Consider the following 18862-nt stretch of genomic DNA (forward strand, 5'->3'; position numbering starts at 1 on the left):
CTTGAGCTGATAAGCAGTTACTAGCTTTCAACCAAAATCATTACTGTGATTGGAGAGGTTGAATTCTGAGTTTCTTTGAAGATCAAGCAAAAGGTGAAATGCTGGCTGACTCCTAAACAGATTTGCAGATCCTTCTCCAGGACTGGTCATTAGTAAACCGACTCCTGCTTTGGTGAAACGTGCTGTTCTGGCAAGAGCAAGGTGCAGGCTATTGGCAGATGCTCAAGTTCCCCAGAAGCTTCTGTGGCCCACCATGGTTGCCATTGTAGTGAGAAATTTTGAGAAGGTAGACTTAGAAATGTTTCTTTTCATATGAAAAGTAAAATTATGAGAAATAAATGGATGTAAAGTAGAAAAGGCACTAAGCTACAAAAATTGTCAAATTCTGTTGTTCATCAAGTTTGCATAAAGTAAATGCCTGACTGAAATAATTTTATCAACACAAGAAAATATGAATGGGATTTTTTTTTTTTTTAAGTAGGCTTCACGTGTAGTACCCAACACGGGACTTGAACTCACAACCCTGAGATCAAGGCCTGAGCCAAGAGCAAGAGTCAGATGCTTACCCAACTGAGCCACTAAGGCACCTCTGAATATGATTGTTCTTAAGTCTCACTCCAATAGTTCCCATTACCAACAACAGGACGATGCTGGGGTGCTCGTTCCAAATCCATCTGAACTATAGAAGAAACCTCACTGGGTAGGTTGTCAGGGCATTGGTTAAAAAGCATGCCCTACAGGGGCGCCTGGCTGGCTCAGTTGGTAGAGCATGGGACTCTTGCCAAAGTCATGAGTTCAAACCCCATGTTGGAAGGCAGAGTTCACTTTAAAAAAAAAAAAAATGCCCTTACAGCCCAGGAATGAGAAACTTTACCGTTATCAGTGACTGCTCCTTGATCAAGTAACAAGATCCATTACAGATTCGTTCTGTGTTTACCTCCCCTCCTCTACCAGCAGCTACATTTTCTCTTTACTAAGTAAATGCGCAAGACCAGGAAAAACTACCTACCTCTCAGGATTATCCGCTGCAGATAATCAGCAAGCCCTGTTTCTAGGTACCGTCTCCAGGCAGGGAATAGCCCAAAGAACCTGTCTTCGTCTTTGCTACAAGGAGGTATTCCCTCAATCAAGCTCCCCTCTGGAGGCTGGCAAAAGATTCACCATTGAGTGCCAAATCCAAAGTCGTTTTGTTTTGTTCTTACAAGAAATGTGATCTATTACTAAAACAAATTACTTGGACACAAGTAACAAATTTCTTAAGCTGGGGGCCGGTCCTGATTGGGTCGGAGTGGGCACTATGAGGGAACATAATGGAGTTTACTCTCCTAAGTTTTTAGATCCTATGTTCACCCAGTCTTCATAGGACTTCCTGATAGATTTGGGTTCTGGTGGCCCCTCCATTCCTTACCCACCTCTGATCATCAATAAGAAAACAGTTAAGAAAGGAGAAGCAAAGGACCCCCTAAGCCCCAACCTGAAATGATCTGGCATGACAACCGCCTCTCCCTCAGCTGCCCTTTGAGAGCTGGGTGGCAGTGTCTGCTGTGCCTGCAAACGAATGTATCCTCAGGCTCTCGAGACTCAGACCTGGGAAGCCCTGAGACGTGGACTCAGCCCTCTCATTTTACAGACGAGAGGCCTCCAGGGAGTAACGTGATCGCCGGTATGAAGGGGATACGATGAGAACTGGGGCCCCGTCAGGAGAGTACCGCCCATGTCTCTCTGAATATCTTTAATGTGGGTCACTGTAGTTCTGCTCCTCCTGAAAGTGTTCTGCATACGGTAGGAGGTCTTGTCTCAGGAGAGTGTCAGGTTCGAATCCTATAGTGAAAGGCTTCAGGGTATCAGACCTATAGTGGCCAGGAACAGGGAAGCGTGGACGGAACAAGTTTCTATCGCTGAAGAATTCGATTCCTTAATTTTCCATTGTCAGGGAAATAGATGACCTGTGGTATTAAAAAAAAAAAAATCGCAAGAGTATAAAATTTGACACTTTTAGAAAGCCAAGCAAAACCAAATTCCCCATGTATGCGCCCTATGTCCCCCGGAAGCTTACATTTTGATTCAGCCCTACCCAGACAGGCAAATTTCGTTAGTGTATAAAATAATAGTCAATGTGCATCAAGTAAAAACTCAGGTCTCTTAAATAAATAAAGTATCATTTTTAAAAAGCAATCTTGGGCAAGAACAAAGCTAGAAGCATGATATCATGGCTCCCTGATTTCAACCTATATTACAAAACTTAAAACGGTATGGTATTGGCATAAAAGCAGACACACAGATCAACGGAACAGAGTAGACGGCCCAGAAATGAACCTATGCTGTGGCCAATTTATGACAAGTCACGAATATACAATGGGGAAAGGACAGTCTTTTCACTAAATGGTACCGGGAAACTGGCCCACTACCTTACACCATACACAAAAGTTAAATCAAAATGGGTTAAAGACTTTAATATCAGACCTGAAACCATAAAGCCGCTAGAAGAAACCACAGGCGGTAAGCGCCTTGACATAGATCATGGCAACGATTTTTTGAATTTAACACCAAAAGCGAAAAAAAAAAAAAACAAAACACGTGGGACTACACAAAAAGCTCTGCACAGCAAAGGAAACCATCAACCAATAAAAAAGCAGCCTGCTGAATGGGAGGAGATATTTGCAAATCATGTATCCAAAATATATCAAGAACTCCTATAAATCAATAGCAAGAAAACAATCTAAAAATGAGCAAAGAAAAAAATGAATAAATATAAATAAATACATAAAAAATGAGCAAAGGATCTGTATAGACATTTTCCCAAAGAAAACATACAGATGGCCAACAGGCACATAGAAAGATGCTCAACATCATTAACTCTCAGGGAAATGCAAATCAAAACCACAATATCACCTCACACCTTTTAGAAAGGCTACTATCAAAAAGACAAACAAAAAGTGTTGGCAAGGTTATGGAGAAAAGAGAACATCTGTGCACTGTTGATGGGATTATGAGTTGGTGCAGCCACTAGGAAAAACAGTATGGAGGTTCCTCAAAGATTAGAAATGGAACTGCTGTATGGTCCAGCAATTCCATTTGGGGGTATTTATCCAAAGAAAAACATACTGATTCAAAAAGATGTACGCATCCCCATGTTCATGGCAGCGCCATTTACAGCCTAACTGTCCATCAGTGGACACTTAAAACTTGTGCTATGGAGGGATGCCTGGGGGACTCAGTCGATTGAGGACCCAGCTCTTGACTACAGCTCAGGTCATGATCCCAGGGTTATAGGATTGAGCCCCGCATCAGGCTCCACACTGAGCGTGGAGGCTACTTAAGATCCCCTGTCTCTCTCTCTCTCTCTCTCTCTCTCTGCCCCTCTCCCTCGCTTGCATGCTCTCTCACTCTCTCTAAAATAAAATTTAAAAAAACTTTTTTTTAACTGTGCTGTAGAGGCTCCTGGGTGGCTCAGTTGGTTAAGCATCATCAGACTCCTGGTCATGATCTCACAGTTTCGTGGGTTCCAGTCCCGTGCTGGGCTCCACACTGAATGTGTGGTGCTTGCTTGGGATTCTCTCTCTCTGCCCCTCCCCGACTTGTGCTGTCTCTGTCTCTCAAAATAAACAAACTTAAAAAAAATTGTGCTATATATCCATATTGGAATGTTATTCAGCCAAAAAAAAATGAAATTTTGCCATTTGTGACAACATGAATGGACCTCCAGGGCATTATGCTAAGTGAAATAAGTCAGAAAAAGACAAATACTGCCTATAATCTCTGTGGAATCTTGAAAGGTAAAAAACAAAAAACAGGTGCCTGGGTGCCTCAGCTGGTTAAGCATCCAACTCTTAATTTGGGGTCAGGTCGTGATCTCACTGTTCATGAGTTCAAGCCCCACTTCTGGCTCTGCACTGACACTGCAGAGCCTGCTTGGAATTCTCTCTCTCTCTCTCTCTCTCTCAAAAATAAATAAATAAATAAACATTAAAAACAATGACGAGCTCATAGATACGGAGGGATAGGAGAAATGGGTGAAAAGACATAGAGGTGTGGTTACCTTTGATTCAGCAATTCTACTCCAGAATTTATCAACAGAAGCAACACGTTCTTATCTGTGAGAACAATCCTCGATGGCTAATAACCAAGGTCTTGTTTAGCCATTAAAGAGTACACCAGGGCTATGGAGTTTGTGGCTTTAAAAAACTTATAATGGGGCGCCTGGGTGGCGCAGTCGGTTAAGCGTCCGACTTCAGCCAGGTCACGATCTCGCCGTCCGTGAGTTCGAGCCCTGCGTCAGGCTCTGGGCTGATGGCTCGGAGCTTGGAGCCTGTTTCCGATTCTGTGTCTCCCTCTCTCTCTGCCCCTCCCCCGTTCATGCTCTGTCTCTCTCTGTCCCAAAAATAAATAAAAAACGTTGGAAAAAAAAATTTTTTTAAAATAAATAAATAAATAAATAACTTATAATAATGAACATTGAAAAAAAAAATGAGAAAATGTTTACACTCTAACAGTTTGCTATTCAAAGTGTAGCCATTACGTGAAGCAGGTTAGGAACAGTGTCTATGGCCCCTGAATCAGAATTTCCATTTTAAGAAGATTCCCAGGTAGGTTGTATGCATATTAGAGTTTGAGAATCACCTAATGGGGGGGCGGGGGTGGAGGCGAGCAATGTTTATTATTATTGAAAAAAGTATATCTATGTGGGCAAGGACTGGAAGGTACTTTGCAGAAATTAAAATCGTTTAAATGGAGATAACCCCAGGGCGCCTGGGTGGCTCAGTCGGTTAAGCAGCCGACTTTGGCTCAGGTCATGATCTTGCACTCCCTGAGTTCGAGCCCCGCGTCGGGCTCTGTGCTGACAGCTCAGAGCCCGGAGCGTGCTCCGGATTCTGTGTCTCCCCCTCTCTCTGTCCCTCCCATGCTCATGCTCTGTCTCTCTCTGTCTCTCAAAAATAAATAAACGTTAAAAAAAAAAGTTTCTTTTTAATGGAGATAACCCCTTCTACCCACACGAAGGGCCTAGCCTGCTGTAGGTCCTCAATAAATGGCAGCTATTTGGAAGGTGATACTATGATGGGCTTTTATATTTTTTTAATGTGTTCCTTAATATTCTTGTTAAATCACATTTTGGAAACCTGAAAGGCAATAAGGAAATTGATATGTTGTGCTTCCTTTTCAACCAGACATTAAAATCAGTTAAAGTCATATTTTTCTTTTTGTGTTGGCTATCAGGAAGCATAAGGAAGGTAGTATTTCTATTAGCCTAGCTTTCTAGAATATTTGTTTTCCTTTCTGTGACTTTTATTTTTTTTTTTTTAATTAGGTTTTCTATTTTTCTTACAGATCACTTAAAGTCTTTCTGAAAATAAGGGCCCCATTTACAAGAATGACTTCTAAGCAGTCTGTTCTTGTTTGCCAGGCTCCACAGAAAGATGAGTTCATGAAACCACCTGGCTGTTTGACATTATTTCTTCCTGTTCTTTTTCCACTTCTCAAGTAAGAGGTAAAACAAGGGGGTCTCAGATGCCAGCTAGCTCCTGCGGGAGTCACTGCTCCTCCCCCCAGGCCCTACGCCAGCCCCTACACCCGGCCCCACGGGCCATTCCGCCTGATGAGTCTGTAAGGAAACGGAGGCCAAGGAGGCCAAGGAGGCCACAGCCCTTCCCCAAGGCAGGCAGACCACCCAACGGTGGGATTACTCACCAGCACGCCAGCTGCTTCAGACTTCCTCTGCAATGAAAAAGAGAGCGTTATGTGTTTACACCCGGGCCTCATTTGCAGGATAATTCCCTGCACACAACTCCCTCGCCAAACCAGATCAGATTGCTCGCATTGTTGTTGTTGTTCCTAACGCGTACCAGCTTGTAACTGCATTTTGCATGTGGTGTCCCTTATCAGACGGTAAGGTCCAGTCAGACCCCTTCCCTCACCGCGGTCCCCCCCAGTGTCTGGGGGTGTCAGTGGGCACCTGGAGCCCAGGAGCTGTTAGTGGTGGGGCAGGTGATTACGTAAGAAGTAGAGATACCGGAAGGACAGAACAAGGAGAGAACATTTGTTAATCGCCTGTATAACATGTAGGCTTTGTTAGTGATTTACCCACTACCTAATCCTTCACACAATCTTTTGTTTTTTTGAGATACAATTCACTAACACGAAATCTACTCAACTCAAAGCGTACAGGTTGGTGGGTTCCAGGATAATCACTGGGCTGTGCAGCCATCACTGCTGTTAGGACACCCGGGTGGCTCAATTGGCTAAGCGTCCAACTTCGGCTCAGGTCATGATCTCGAAGTTCGTGAGTTCAAGCCCCACATCAGGCCCTGCGCCGACAGTACAGAGCCTGCTTGGGAGTCTCTCTCTCTCTCTCTCTCTCTCTCTCTCTCCTGCCCCTCCCCCTCTTGTGTGCTCACACGCGCACCCTCTCTCTAAAAATTTATTTTTAATAAATAAGCTTTGGAAATAAATAAAAATAAATAAAATTTTAAAAATAAATGAAAATAAACTTTAAAAATAAATAAATAAGTGGGATCATACAATACATGGCCTTTTGTGTATGGCTCCTTTCACTTGCAACGTCTTCAAGGTTCATCCACTTGGTAGCAATTATCAGTACTTCTTACAGCTGAATAATATTCCACTGTGTAGATTTACACATATTATTTATCCAGGTCATCAGCTGACTCACGTTTGGTTGGTTTCCACTTCCTGGCTTTCGTGCCGCTATGAAGGTTTATATCCACGTTTTTGTGCAAACGTGTTTGCAGTTTTCTTGCCTACGTATCTAGGAATAAATGTGTGAGTCACAGAGCACCTCTCTCTATGTTTAACCATTTGAGGAACTGCCGTCCTGTTTTCTATAGCAATAGCGCCATTTTACCTTTTCACGAGCCGGGTATGAGAGTTCCTCTCTCCACGTGCTCACCAACACCTGTTACTGTTCATCTTTTTTTTTTTTTTTAATTTTTAATGTTTTATTTATTCTTGACGGAGAGAGAGACAGAGCATGAGCGGGGACGGGGCAGAGAGAGAGGGAGACACAGAATCCGAAGCAGGCTCCAAGCTCTGAGCCATCAGCCCAGAGCCCGACGTAGGGCTCGAACTCATGAACCATGAGATCATGACCTGAGCCGAAGTCGGATGCTCAACCGACTGAGCCACCCAGGCGCCCCTGTTCATCTTTTTTATCAGCCATCCTAGTGGGATGTGAAGTAATAGCTCATTGTGGTTTTAATTTGCATTTTCCTCATGACTAGTGATGTCAACTGTCTTGCCAATTTGGATATCTTCTTTGGAGAAATGTCTATTCAAATCCTTTGCCCACTTTAAAAATGGGGTTCTTCGTAGTTTTATTTGTCAAGTTGTAGGAGTCCTTATTATATTCTGGATATTAGAATTATGATTTGCAAATACATTCTCTCATTCCGTGGGTTGTCTTTTCTTCACTTTCTTGTTGGTGTCCCTTAACACACCAAAGCTTTCATTTTTTATGAAATCCAATTTATACGTATTTTTTCCTTTGGTCGCTTGTGTATTAGGTGTCACGTCTAAGAAACCACCACCTAAATCAAGGTCACAAGGATTTATACCTATGTTTTCTTCTAAGAGTTTTATAATGTTACATCTTACTTTTAGGTCTTTGACCCATTTTCAGTTGATTTTTATATATCATGTGAGGTGGGCAGTCCAACTTCATTCTTTTTTTTTTTTAATGTTTATTTATTTTTGAGAGAGAGACAGACAGAGTGAGAGCAGGGGAGAGGCAGAGAGAGAGAGAGAGGGAGACATAGAATTTGAAGCAGGCTCCAGGCTCCAAGTTGTCAGCACAGAGCCTAACCTGGGGCTCGAACCCATGAACTGTGAGATCATGACCTGAGCTAAAACCAGACTCTTAACCAACTGGGCCACCCAAGATGCCCCCGACTTCATTCTTTTGCGTGTAGATGTCTGGTTGTTCTAGCGCCATTTACTGAAAAGACTATTCTTTCCCTCCATTGAATGGTCTTGGCATCTCTGTTGACAATCAGTTTGCCATTTATGTTTGGGTTCATTTCTGGACTCTTAATTTTATTCCATTGATCTGTATGTCGATCCTCATGCCAGGACCACACCATCCTGATTACTGTAGCTTCGTAGTAAGTTTTGAAATCACGGCATGTGTGCCCTCCACCTTGTGGTCTTCTTCATGATTGTTTTGGCTCTTCTGGGTCCCCTGCGTTTCCATACGAGTTTGAGGATCAACTTACCAAGTTTTGCAAAAAGCCAGCTGGGATTTTGATAAGGATTGCACTGAATCTGTAGATCAGTTTGGGGAGGATTGCCATTGTAATATGAAGTGTTCTCATCCGTGAATGTGGATGCTCCCATTGATTTAGGCCTTTAATTTCTTTCAACAGCGGTTTTTAATTTTCATGTACAAACCTCACACTTCTTTTGTTAAATTTTTTTCTACATATTTTATTTATTTATTTTTATTTTTTTTTAACGTTTATTTATTTTTGAGACAGAGAGAGACAGAGCATGAACAGGGGAGGGTCAGAGAGAGGAAGACACAGAATCCGAAACAGGCTCCAGGCTCTGAGCTGTCAGCACAGAGCCTGATGCGGGGCTCGAACTCACGGACCGCGAGATCATGACCTGAGCCGAAGTCGGCCGCTTAACCGACTGAGCCACCCAGGCGTGCCCCTACATATTTTATTTTTTGATGCTATTATAAGTGACATTGCTTTCTGACAAGTCATTTTCAGATTGTTCACTGCTGTGTGTGCGAATGTGATAGATTTTTGTATATTGTTTATATCCTGCAGCCTCGCTAATGTTGCATGTTACCTTTCATGGTTTTTTAGTGGATTCTTTAGCACGTTCCATATGCAAAATCATGTCATCTGCTAGTAGAGATCGTTGCACTTTGTCCTCTCCAAACTGGATTTCTTTTCCTTCTTTTTCTTGCCTAACTACCCTGGCTATAACCTCCAGTATGCTCTTCAACTGCAGTGCCAACGGCAGACATCCTTGTCTTGTGCCTGAGCACGATCTTTTGAAGTAGGTAATTTTTTCAACCGAGGAGAAACCTGCCACCTCACCCTGTAAAAACGGGGCTCGGATGAGGAAATGCTCAGAGAAGTTGAGTAATGTCTGCAGTCACAGCTGGTTAACAACGGAGCCCCAGTTTTAAAACCAGGTCTGACTCCAAAACCCACACTCATTCTCCTCTGCCTCCTTAACCCTTAACGAGCGGATCAGCAACCACATACTCATGCAAGCCTTCACTTCTGTCATCGTTTCCTTCATGTCACACAATAATAGAGGTGGCAGAGCAGGAGTTAGTGTCCTGCTTTTTCGTGGGAAGCACCTTGAGGAAAGCGACTTGGAGGAACTGGGACTCAAATTCTGCCTTCCAGGGCACCTGGGTGGCTCAGTCGCTTAAGTATCTGACTTCAGCTCTGGTTCTGATCTCGCGGTTTGTGAGTTCAAGCCCCGCGTCGGGCTCTGTGCTGACGGCTCAGAGCCTGGAGCCCGCTTCGGATTCTGTGTCTCCCTCTCTCTCTGCCCCTCCCCCACTCATGCTCTGTCTCTCTGTCTCTCTCAAAACTAAATAAGCATTTAAAAAAATTTTTTTTTTAATTCTGCTTTCCTGACCCAATTTTGTGCTTTGACAGCAGCGATAGCTACTTCACTAAGTGGTTAGATGTATTCAGAAAGGTTATGTGGGTGTTTCCTAACAGGTTATAAACAAGAAGGATAAATTGAATCCTGCATGATAGTGAGGGAGCTAAAATATGGAGAGAAAAGAATCTGAAAAGATTGAAACAGGTGCATGGGGCACGAAAGAAGAGGGACAAGGAAAGAGAGGAAAGCCAACTGACATTTTGATCAGTAGATAAAGGGTCAAAGAGACAAACCCATCTCTCCACAAGGAAGCGCTGTAAAGGGAACTCTGTGCCGCGCGCGCGTAACATTTCTTTCCAGCTAAAAGAATCCCTGGTGAAAAGGAAAGAATGCAAATGAGGACTACAAAAATGTTCTCTGCAGTGTTTCCAGATTTAAGGTTGGCCCCGCCTGGGGGCTAAAAGCTGAACAAAATGCCTCCAGCGGCGGCCCCTGCTGCAGCCTCCCTTGGAAAAACCTCCATCGCTGGAGAAAGTGCTGGTTGTGCAGACAGATCCTGCTGGACCCCCCCACCTCCAACCCGTCCCCCCAGGGCTGCTGTGCAGATTAAACAAAGATGGCCCCCCGGGAACAAACCTTACATCACTCCTGCACATGGCAAAGCCTCAGTACATACTAGTCCCATTTCCCTTCCCCTCACGGGGTTTTCGAGGCACCCAGACCTTAAGTGTTCCCAGAACCTAGGAACTATCGGCCCCCTCCTTCAACAGAAAGACACCTCTCTCTCCTCTCCTCCTTGGTCCAGCTCATTCTAGCAATTTGGTTTTCAGCTTTCATCCTATAACTTAGGCGTGCGAGTCTTCCACTGCCAGAGGAGGATGAGATGTCTAATGACTTCCTTATGGAGCAGTGGGCCCTGGGCTGAGCCAGAGTCTGGTCATTTTTGCCACCACCTTTCTGTGTAGCCCTGGGGCGGGGGCAGGGGGGGGGGGTCTCCCTTCCGGGCTGCAAGTTCCTCATCTGGGAAGCGTCCTTGGTCCCAGGGGGCAACGGAGTTTGCCTCCCCCTTCGAGTTCAGGTCAATGGGGCGAAGACTGTGGGGAGAGTGGGCAATTTTGGATTCACACGCATGTGAGACAGGCCTTGCCCTATGACTAGGAGATAAAATTTATGCCCTGAAAGAGAAATGGGAGCAGAAAGTACCGTAAGAGGAAGAAAGGTCAGTTGGGAAGGAGTCAGAAAAGGCTAAAGCATCCGTCTGGGCTTCGGGTCTCCTACAACTGACTCATGACTCAGGGGTAGGATTTGGGCAGAAGGAAATTGAAACAGGATGGCATACAGAGAACCCCAAGGCTATTCTAACTCAAGGGACCGCCCACCGTATGCATTCCAGGAGCTGTCACATCTGTCCCCTCACCTACCTTTCTCCTCCTGCCCCAACAACTCAGCTCCTCTCCTGACTGGCCGCTCCTCTCTCCACCAAGCAGACTCCCGGTGAACTCGGGGACCCAGCCCCAGCACCGCCTTCTCTAGGAGGCCATACCTCGCCCCCCAGGCTGGATCAGGGTTCTCTCCCCTGGAGACCCTGACAGAAGTCAGGGGCGGGGGAGGCATGAGGACACCCTTCTATCACAGACAGCCTCTGCCCCACAGGTCTCTCTCATTGCCTCATCAGCCGCCAGCTTACAACCCCCCACTGGCTTTTGGCCTCTGGAACGAGGCCTGTGTCCAGTTGGTCTTGGTGTCCGTCCCCAACCCCGGGCCAGGGACCAGTCCTCTGGTAACCGGCTGAGAGGAAGCCCCACCTCCCCGGGGGAGGGCAGGTTACCTTTTCCATCGGCCTTGTAGTCATCGGGGAGGAGCTTGTCCTGCCGGTAGCCCAGCACGAAGGCCAGGAAGGAGAGGATGAGGGCGTCTCCGATGCTGAGGATGGCCAGCATGAAGGCCCAGCGGATGGTGCACTGACCCAGCGTGTACTTGCCCGTCTGCTCCCCACACATGCGTCGCACCTCACTTGAGTCCCAGCCATCCGGGTAGACCAGGCAGCCGATCATGAGGCCTGTGGCTGAGGGGGTGGGAGGGGGTGAAGATGGTGTCAGGCTGGCTGTGCTCAGTCTGCTACCACCCCCCCCCCCCCCCGCCCACTGTTGCCACCTTGTCACTCCCCCCTCCTCCTTGAGAGGGCGGGCAGCTCCTACCATGGTTCTTGTAGAGCACAGGGGAGAAAATGGAAGATCCAAGAGTTAAAGTGACTTGCCCTTGGTGGGGATAGAGGCAGAAAGTGGAGCTCCTCTGCCCGGGGAAAGTTCTGCCATGGCACCAGGTGATCCTACCAGGCCCTCAGCCGTGCCCCTCACTTTGGACTTGACGAGGCACTGGCTACTCTGGCTTCAAACCCCTCCAAAATCTGGTCCCGACCCAGAGAACTCGTCACTCCTAAGACGTATATTTGTTCGTGCTCCGATATCTCTGAAATAGTAAGAAAGCTTCAGGCCGTGGTTTGATTACAAGTATTTTTTTCTTTTGGAGACACCTGGGTGGCTCAGTTAAGTGTCTGACTTCCGCTCAGGCCATGATCTCCTGGTTAGTGAGTTCGAGCCCTGCATCAGGCTCTGTGCTGACAGGGCAGAGCCTGCTTAGAATTCTCTGTCTCCCTCTCTCTCTGTCCCTCCCCCACTCGTTCTCCCTCTCTCTCTCTCTTTCAAAATAAATAAATAAACTTTTTTTAAAAAAAGGAGTATTTTTCCTTTTTACACACATAGAATCATGGTATGTCCCACAACTTGGGAATCTTAGATTTAATGAAAACACAAAGTTTTCCAGCCCCATCTCTGGCTGCTTCCCTCATGAACCTTTCATTCAAGCAAATAGGTCTCTCCCTCCTAACTCAGTGCATAACACTGCAGTTGTCCATACTTCCCTAAATTTGAGAATCCCCTGGAATATTTGTTTAAAATGCTGATTCCCAGGCTAGGGGTGGGCTCAGGAATCCCTGGGGGGGGGGTTAAAATTTTTTTTAATGTTTATTTTTGAGAGACAGAGAGACAGTGTGAGTGGGGGAGGGGCAGAGAGGGAGACACAGAATCCAAAGCAGGCTCCAGGCTCCAAGCTGTCAGCCCAGAGCCCGACATGGGGCTCGAACTCACAAGCTGTGAGATCATGACCTGAGCCAAAGTCAGCCGCCCAACTGACTGAGCCACCCAGGTGCCCCGGGAATCCCTGTTTTGAAAATCATTCAGGTAATTCTCTCACTAGGAAAAGCGGGAAACACTAGAACGGGCTGCCTGGATTTCATGCCCAGCTCTTTCCTAACTAGCTGTGTGACTCAGAGCAAGCTACTTAAGCTTTTTTTTTGGCCTCAGTTTTCTCGTCTATACAGTGGGAATATGGGTAGGCCCTACCTGTTTGGATTGCAGTGAGGTGCAAATGAGTTAATATTGGAAAAGTGCCTAGCACATACTTAGTGCTTCACGAGTGTTAGCTACAATTATCTCATCCTGTGCTTTCACTGACTTAGTATTTACAGGCAAAAATTTCATTTTCCCTCCTTCTCTTCACTTCCCTGCCCTCCCACCAAGGACCACCCCACCTTAGCTGCACAGGTATGTGACACGATCCTGGGATGTGACCAAGGCCAACCCCAAGCACAACCGCCATGCAGGCAGGGGGTTCCTTCCATTCTCTGTGCCACCTTCTGAGCCCTCACCCTCCGTCCACAGGCCCAGAGGCTCTTCAGTTCCGAGGCTGAGCCCTACCCAGGAGCACCTCGGGGAAACACCTCACAGGACCCAGTTACCTACCTTGGGCTCCGTTTGTGCTTGCAAGGAAAGTCAACAGATCAAACAAACACAGAGTAAAGTATAAAGATCAGGATCCCTCCTCCCCGCCTAAATGCATCAACTCGCCTTTGATTTTACATGGGACAAGCTAATTCATATAAGCGTATAGGTCTTTTAGGTCCAAAATACTTCGTATACCCTTTTCCTCTTGATCCTGACAACAGTTCTGTGAAGTAGGCCATGTCTTAATATCCCATTTTACAGATTAGAAAACTGAGGTCTCAGAGAAACCAAGTGAGTTGCCCAGGGCAGAGTCAAGACCTGAACACATGCTCCTGGCTTTTTTTTTTTTTTTCCCTCAAAGTTAATTCCCTAAACTCTCAGACTGACATCACTCCAAAGAGCTGAATGTATTTAGTGCTGACATTTCAGACTTCATGACAAAATGAGAAGTGTTTCAGGAAGATACTTAGCATAGGGGAGGGGGGACTTTCCCAGAGCTCTTCGGTAAAACCTATGGCCTTCCCCAGTTGGTGTAAGACCAGAGTTTTGGTGCCAACCGTGGCCCCCACCTTAACCCGGGCGGAGGAGTGGAATGGGTCAATGTGGAAAGGAGCTGCCCTTCTGGACTTTCCATTCTCCCCATCTCCTCCCCTTGGTCCCCTTCTCCTTCCGTAGCATCTCTGGAAAATAGCCCAGGGCCTCCAACCTGGAAACAGGTTGTTACAATGGGTGCCATGACCCTCTGTGAGCACCTGACCCATCCACCCGGGCACAGTGGGGGGCAACTCCATTTGTAATGTCTCAGAACTCTCAGCAGAGGCCAGCATGGTATCCTCAGGCAAGTTTACTTACCCTTTCTGACTTCCATTCTCTCATCTGTAAAATTAGGATAATACTACCTGACTCATAGCGGAGTTACGAAGATTAAGTGTGATCATGTATAGAAAACGCTCACTGTGGGGACACCTGGGTGGCTCAGCTTGGTGAAGCATCTGACTCTTGATTTCAGCTCAGGTCCTGATCTCATGGTTCGTGAGTTCGAGCCCCGAGTCAGGCTCTGTGCTGACAGTGTGGAGCCTGCGTGGGATTCTCTGTCTCCCTCTCTCTCTGCCCCTCCTTTGCTTGCACTGTCTCTCTCTCTCTCTCTCTTTCTCTGTCTCTCATAAATAAATAAATAAACATTTAAACCAAGAAGAAAGAAAGAAAAAAAGAAAGAACGAAAGAGAGAGAAAGAAAGAAAGAAAGAAAGAAAGAAAATGCTTACTGCAGTGTCTGGTACATGGTAACCAGCCAATTAAAGTCAGTTGTTGCTATTATTATTGGCATTGAAGTCAGATGGAAGCAACCTCAGGGGATGTGAATGTCATTAGAGCTGTTCACAAACATTTCAGGTACATAGCGGTGTTAGATTTCCTTGCTCCCCTCTTTTCAAGTTGGGCAAGGCCATAAGACTTCCCTTAGACAACAAAATAGGAGCGGAAATGTGTGGGGTTGCGGGCCACAGCATGTAACTTCTGGGGAGACGCCTTCCAGAGCTCCCTTTCCCTCTGCAATGATGACAGCCAGATGACAGCCGGTGCTCCATCAGCCCGGGTTCCAGAAGAGAAGGGTGAAACCAGAGCCCCCAGCTGATCCTCAGTGAGCTTGTGCCACCAGCAAAGAATAAATCTTTGTTTTAAGCCACTATGATTTGGGAGTTTTTTTGTCACCCCCGCCCCCTCCTGACTGTTTTTGTGTTTTTCATATTTGCCGAGCACCTCCTATGTGTCAAGAACCGTACAAGGTGTTTTACACGCATTATACATCCCATCCTCACAAGAACCTTGTGATGGGAGGTGCTGTTGTTACACCCTACAGATGAGGTTATCAAGACTCAGAGAGACAAGCAACTTGCTCTACCTGTGTTTCTAGGAGCTGGAACCACACACAACTTATACCTGGGATCCAGAAGCTCAATTAACATTGTTAAACTACAGCCCCCCACTGGCCCAGGCACCAATCCTCTTTCCTTTCTCCTGCTCCCTTCCCTGGCCTCAGGCTTCTTGGCAAGGTTAAACTAACTGGTTTAGGCATCTTCAAATGGACCTGTCTCCCAGCTGCTGACTGCAAAGCAGACCCCCTCTTAATCCCTCCCTTTGGCTCATCTTCCATTCCCCTGCACCAAAGAATGGAACATGACACCACTTTTGCTCTTCCCAATGTAAATGTTTCATGGGATGGCATCTGGCCACCTCTGCTATCAATGTCTCCAGCTCCATGACCCGGCAGGGTCTAACTCAAATGGCCTGGTGACGTCTCCCCCACGTAGTCCCTCCCAAGCACTGCCTGTTCAGCACATGGCACCTGCTGCAGGAGGTTGTGGGAGGGGGCAGTGTGGAGAATGAGAGGAATGGTTGTGTTTCCAGCATCCCATAGCTCTGATATGGAGGACCAGCTGGTAAGCACGCCAGGGTCCATTCTACTCCTCTTTGTCCCAGAACTGCTACATCTGCATTTCTCCTCCTTCTCCCCACCGCCCACCAAGATTTACCTCAGCCCTGTCCCAACCTCTCACTCATGATACAGAGAGACCAGAGAGGGAGATGGTGGGTGGATTGCAGACGCAGCTCTGGAGCCAGGTGAGTAGCCTGAGTACAAGATTTGGAATCAAAGGTTCTGTCCACTACCTATGCTAAAAGTCAAGTTACCCATTAGGAGCCTTATCTATTCAATAAGAGGAATGCCCACCTCACTAGGTAGGGATGGGCTCCTCCAGAAGGTAGATGTGAAAGTGCTTTGTAAGTCATTATAGTTATGTAAATGTGTGGCTCAATAAAAGTGAGTTTGGAATACATCTTGTTTCTTGGAACCTGCTGCCTTAATTCTCCTTGGTCCTTAGTTGCCAGTTGATCTGTTACAGGTTTGGCCAAGTCTTTTCCCAGATTCCTCATCTTTTGGGGGGGGGGGGGGGGGTACCTATAGCTCTCTGAGGTCCCCTGACAGAGACCTGACAGAGTCAGGTCTTAAACTCTGACAGAGTCTTAAATCTATGTGTTTCGTTGTCTGGGATTCTGATCCCCACTCCATTCCCCCTGTTATGGATAATACTACTTCTCATTCTAACCAACGATATCAAGATGGTTTGCTCTCTAGTCTGAAGTCCCCACACTGCCCCTGGACATTCCCCTAGAATGGGCAGTCTGTGCATGGTCCTTGGGATGGGAGGGGACCAAGGGCTGAAGGACAAGGCCTTAGGCCATGTCTTTCTGAGCTTTAGAGGAAAACAGGAGCAGCTGGCCCAAGGACCGAGGGGCCTGCCTGGGCCAGGAGCAGGAAAAAAGGGCAGGAAAGGCCTGCTTTGGGGCACCATAAGTAGCCACCTACCCCGCATAGTTTTTTGTTTGTTTAATTTTTTTTTAGTTTATTTATTTATTTTGAGAGAGACAGAGACAGCAGGGGAGGGACAGAGAAAGAGGAAGAGAGAGAATCCCAAGCAGGCTCCGCACTGTCAGTACAGAGCCCAGTGTGGGATTTGAACCCACAAACCGTGAGATCACGAGTGGAAACCAAGAGTCGAAGGTTTAACCGACTGAGCCACCCAGGTGCCCCACCCCTCCATAGTTTTAAAAGACCCTAGCCATCTGGGATGCCTGGGTGGCTCAGTCAGTTAAGCCTCAAACTTCGGCTCAGGTCATGATCTTGTAGTTCGTGGGTTCGAGCCCTGAATAGGGCTGTCTGCTGTCAGCACAGAGCCCACTTTGGAGCCTCTGTTCCCCCCCTTCCTGACTCTTCCCCTGCTCATGCTCTCTCTCTCTCTCAACAATAAATGAACATTAAAAATAATAATAAAAGACCCTAGCCACCACCACCACTCCCCCCATGACAAAATATCACTCCTGTTTGCTGCCTCAAGTACAGAAACCTATAACTAGGGAACAAAGACTTTCACTCCACCATGAAAGAGAGAACTTCAATGCAAGTTTCTATGGGAAAGGTCACAGCATAACACTCCAAATAAACAACTGACTTTAGAATCTCCCTGAGAGCAATTTGGGGTGAGAGGGGAAGAGTGAAGGCAGGGATCTGGGGATCCATAAAGAGAAAGAACAAACACCCAGAAGTGGGAGATGGAGACATCTAGGATGTGCTTGACATTTTGCCCTGGGCTGGATCCTATTTCCACATGGCTGACAATGGAAGCTTCCTTCTTTTTCCTCCTCAGAGCAACAACAACCTCTGATGTGGTGGCCTGGGAGTCAGGACACTTCCTATCAACTAGCTGTGTGCTCCTGGGCAAGTCACTCCCCTTCTCTGGACCTCAGTTCCCATCAGTAAGATGAGGGGGTTGAGCAATTTGATCTCAACGATCCTTTTGGTCTCAACCATTCTAAAGTTCTCTACTCCTCAGAAGCTTCTACAGAGCATTGAGTAGGGCTAGGCTAAAGGAGAACAGCTGAGGGGAGCCTGGTGGACTCGGTCGGTGGAGCATGTGACTCTTGATCTCGGGGTTGTAGGTTCAAGCCTCATGTAGAGATTGCTTTAAAAAATTAAATCTTCAAGAAAAAAAAAAAGATAAAGAGGAACAGCTGGGAAGGAGACCAAGAGCCTCCAGAGGGCGGAATGGTGCAGCGTCCCCTGTGGCGGGGGGTGGGCCCCCATTTGCCCTCCCATTAACCCTGCTCACCTGCAGCCAGCTGCATCCATGCACAGATCTTGTAGACAGTGGCCGTGTTGCAGACGAAGAAGAGGCTAAAGCAGATGATGGAGCCAATGATGAGGAACATGGCCAAGGCCACAAAAAACATGGCAGTCTTGAAAGCTCTGGAGGGAATGGAGGAGAAGTCCAGCGGGCCACCCTTGCAGATGAGCTCAGAGGACAGCACGTTGCCCACACAGTAGGAGAAAAGGCCAAAGTAGCCTGCCTGGGGTGTGTTAACGCTGTCACCAATCCAGTAGGGCTGGATAAAGAGGGCCATAACAAGCACCGAAAAACAGATGGTGAGTGTGCCCCACATCACACCCACAGCCCTCGAGTTGCGCACATAGTTGGTGTGGTAGATCTTGGCTGCCTCCTGGGCAGGCAGCAACTTCACCATGGTGAGGCAGTAGGCCCTCACCTGGGGTCTTGTGGGCTGTAAGCTAGTGGCTTCGCAGACAGAAAAGCCTAGAAGTCAGTCACTCCTCGGATGGGTTTGGGAACGAGGCTGAGGTCAGGACACAAGGTGAGGGTCCCTCCAAAGTAGAAGAGAGAGGATTTATAAGACCAGGACGACAACCTTGGTTTCTTCCGAGGAAGATTGTCCAGATGCCTTTGTCCACTCCAGGACAAATGATGCCAGGCTGTCTCCAGTCTCCTGCCTCCTCTCAAGCCTGCCAGGGTCTCGGGCCTGCTGGCGCCGCCCTGCCCCTCCCCCCTTTCCAGCTCAGAGCTTCATAGAGCTCCGCCTCTTCGCCGCGGCCCGGCCCCTCCTTCCTCCCTCCTCGGAGAGCGCTGCTTCAGCACCGCGGCCAGC

At 47.1% G+C, this 18862-nt stretch overlaps 1 protein-coding gene across 1 annotated transcript; it reads right to left on the minus strand.

Annotated features, from left to right (window-relative positions):
- Positions 1-1659: 1659 nt before the first annotated feature.
- On the minus strand, positions 1660-18445 carry LHFPL5 (LHFPL tetraspan subfamily member 5). Its single transcript, XM_049652769.1, has 3 exons — positions 18034-18445; positions 11417-11653; positions 1660-1946 (listed from the first exon to the last, which is right to left on the minus strand). Exons 1-3 carry the CDS (start codon positions 18443-18445, stop codon positions 1930-1932), a joined length of 666 nt encoding a protein of 221 aa, XP_049508726.1. The 3' UTR covers positions 1660-1929.
- Between the last annotated feature and the right edge of the window lie 417 nt (positions 18446-18862).

Source organism: Panthera uncia (assembly GCF_023721935.1).
Source record: "Panthera uncia isolate 11264 chromosome B2 unlocalized genomic scaffold, Puncia_PCG_1.0 HiC_scaffold_24, whole genome shotgun sequence".
Classification (NCBI taxonomy): Eukaryota; Metazoa; Chordata; class Mammalia; order Carnivora; family Felidae; genus Panthera; species Panthera uncia.

What these genes read in the sequence shown, in the direction of transcription:
- LHFPL5 (XM_049652769.1), bottom strand. Translation starts at nt 18,445, where the DNA reads ATGGTGAAGTTGCTGCCTGCCCAGGAGGCAGCCAAGATCTACCACACC. An exon ending in ATGGATGCAGCTGGCTGCAG is followed by an intron (nt 11,654 to 18,033) that starts GTGAGCAGGGTT and finishes CCACCCCCTCAG; the next exon opens with CCACAGGCCTCATGATCGGC.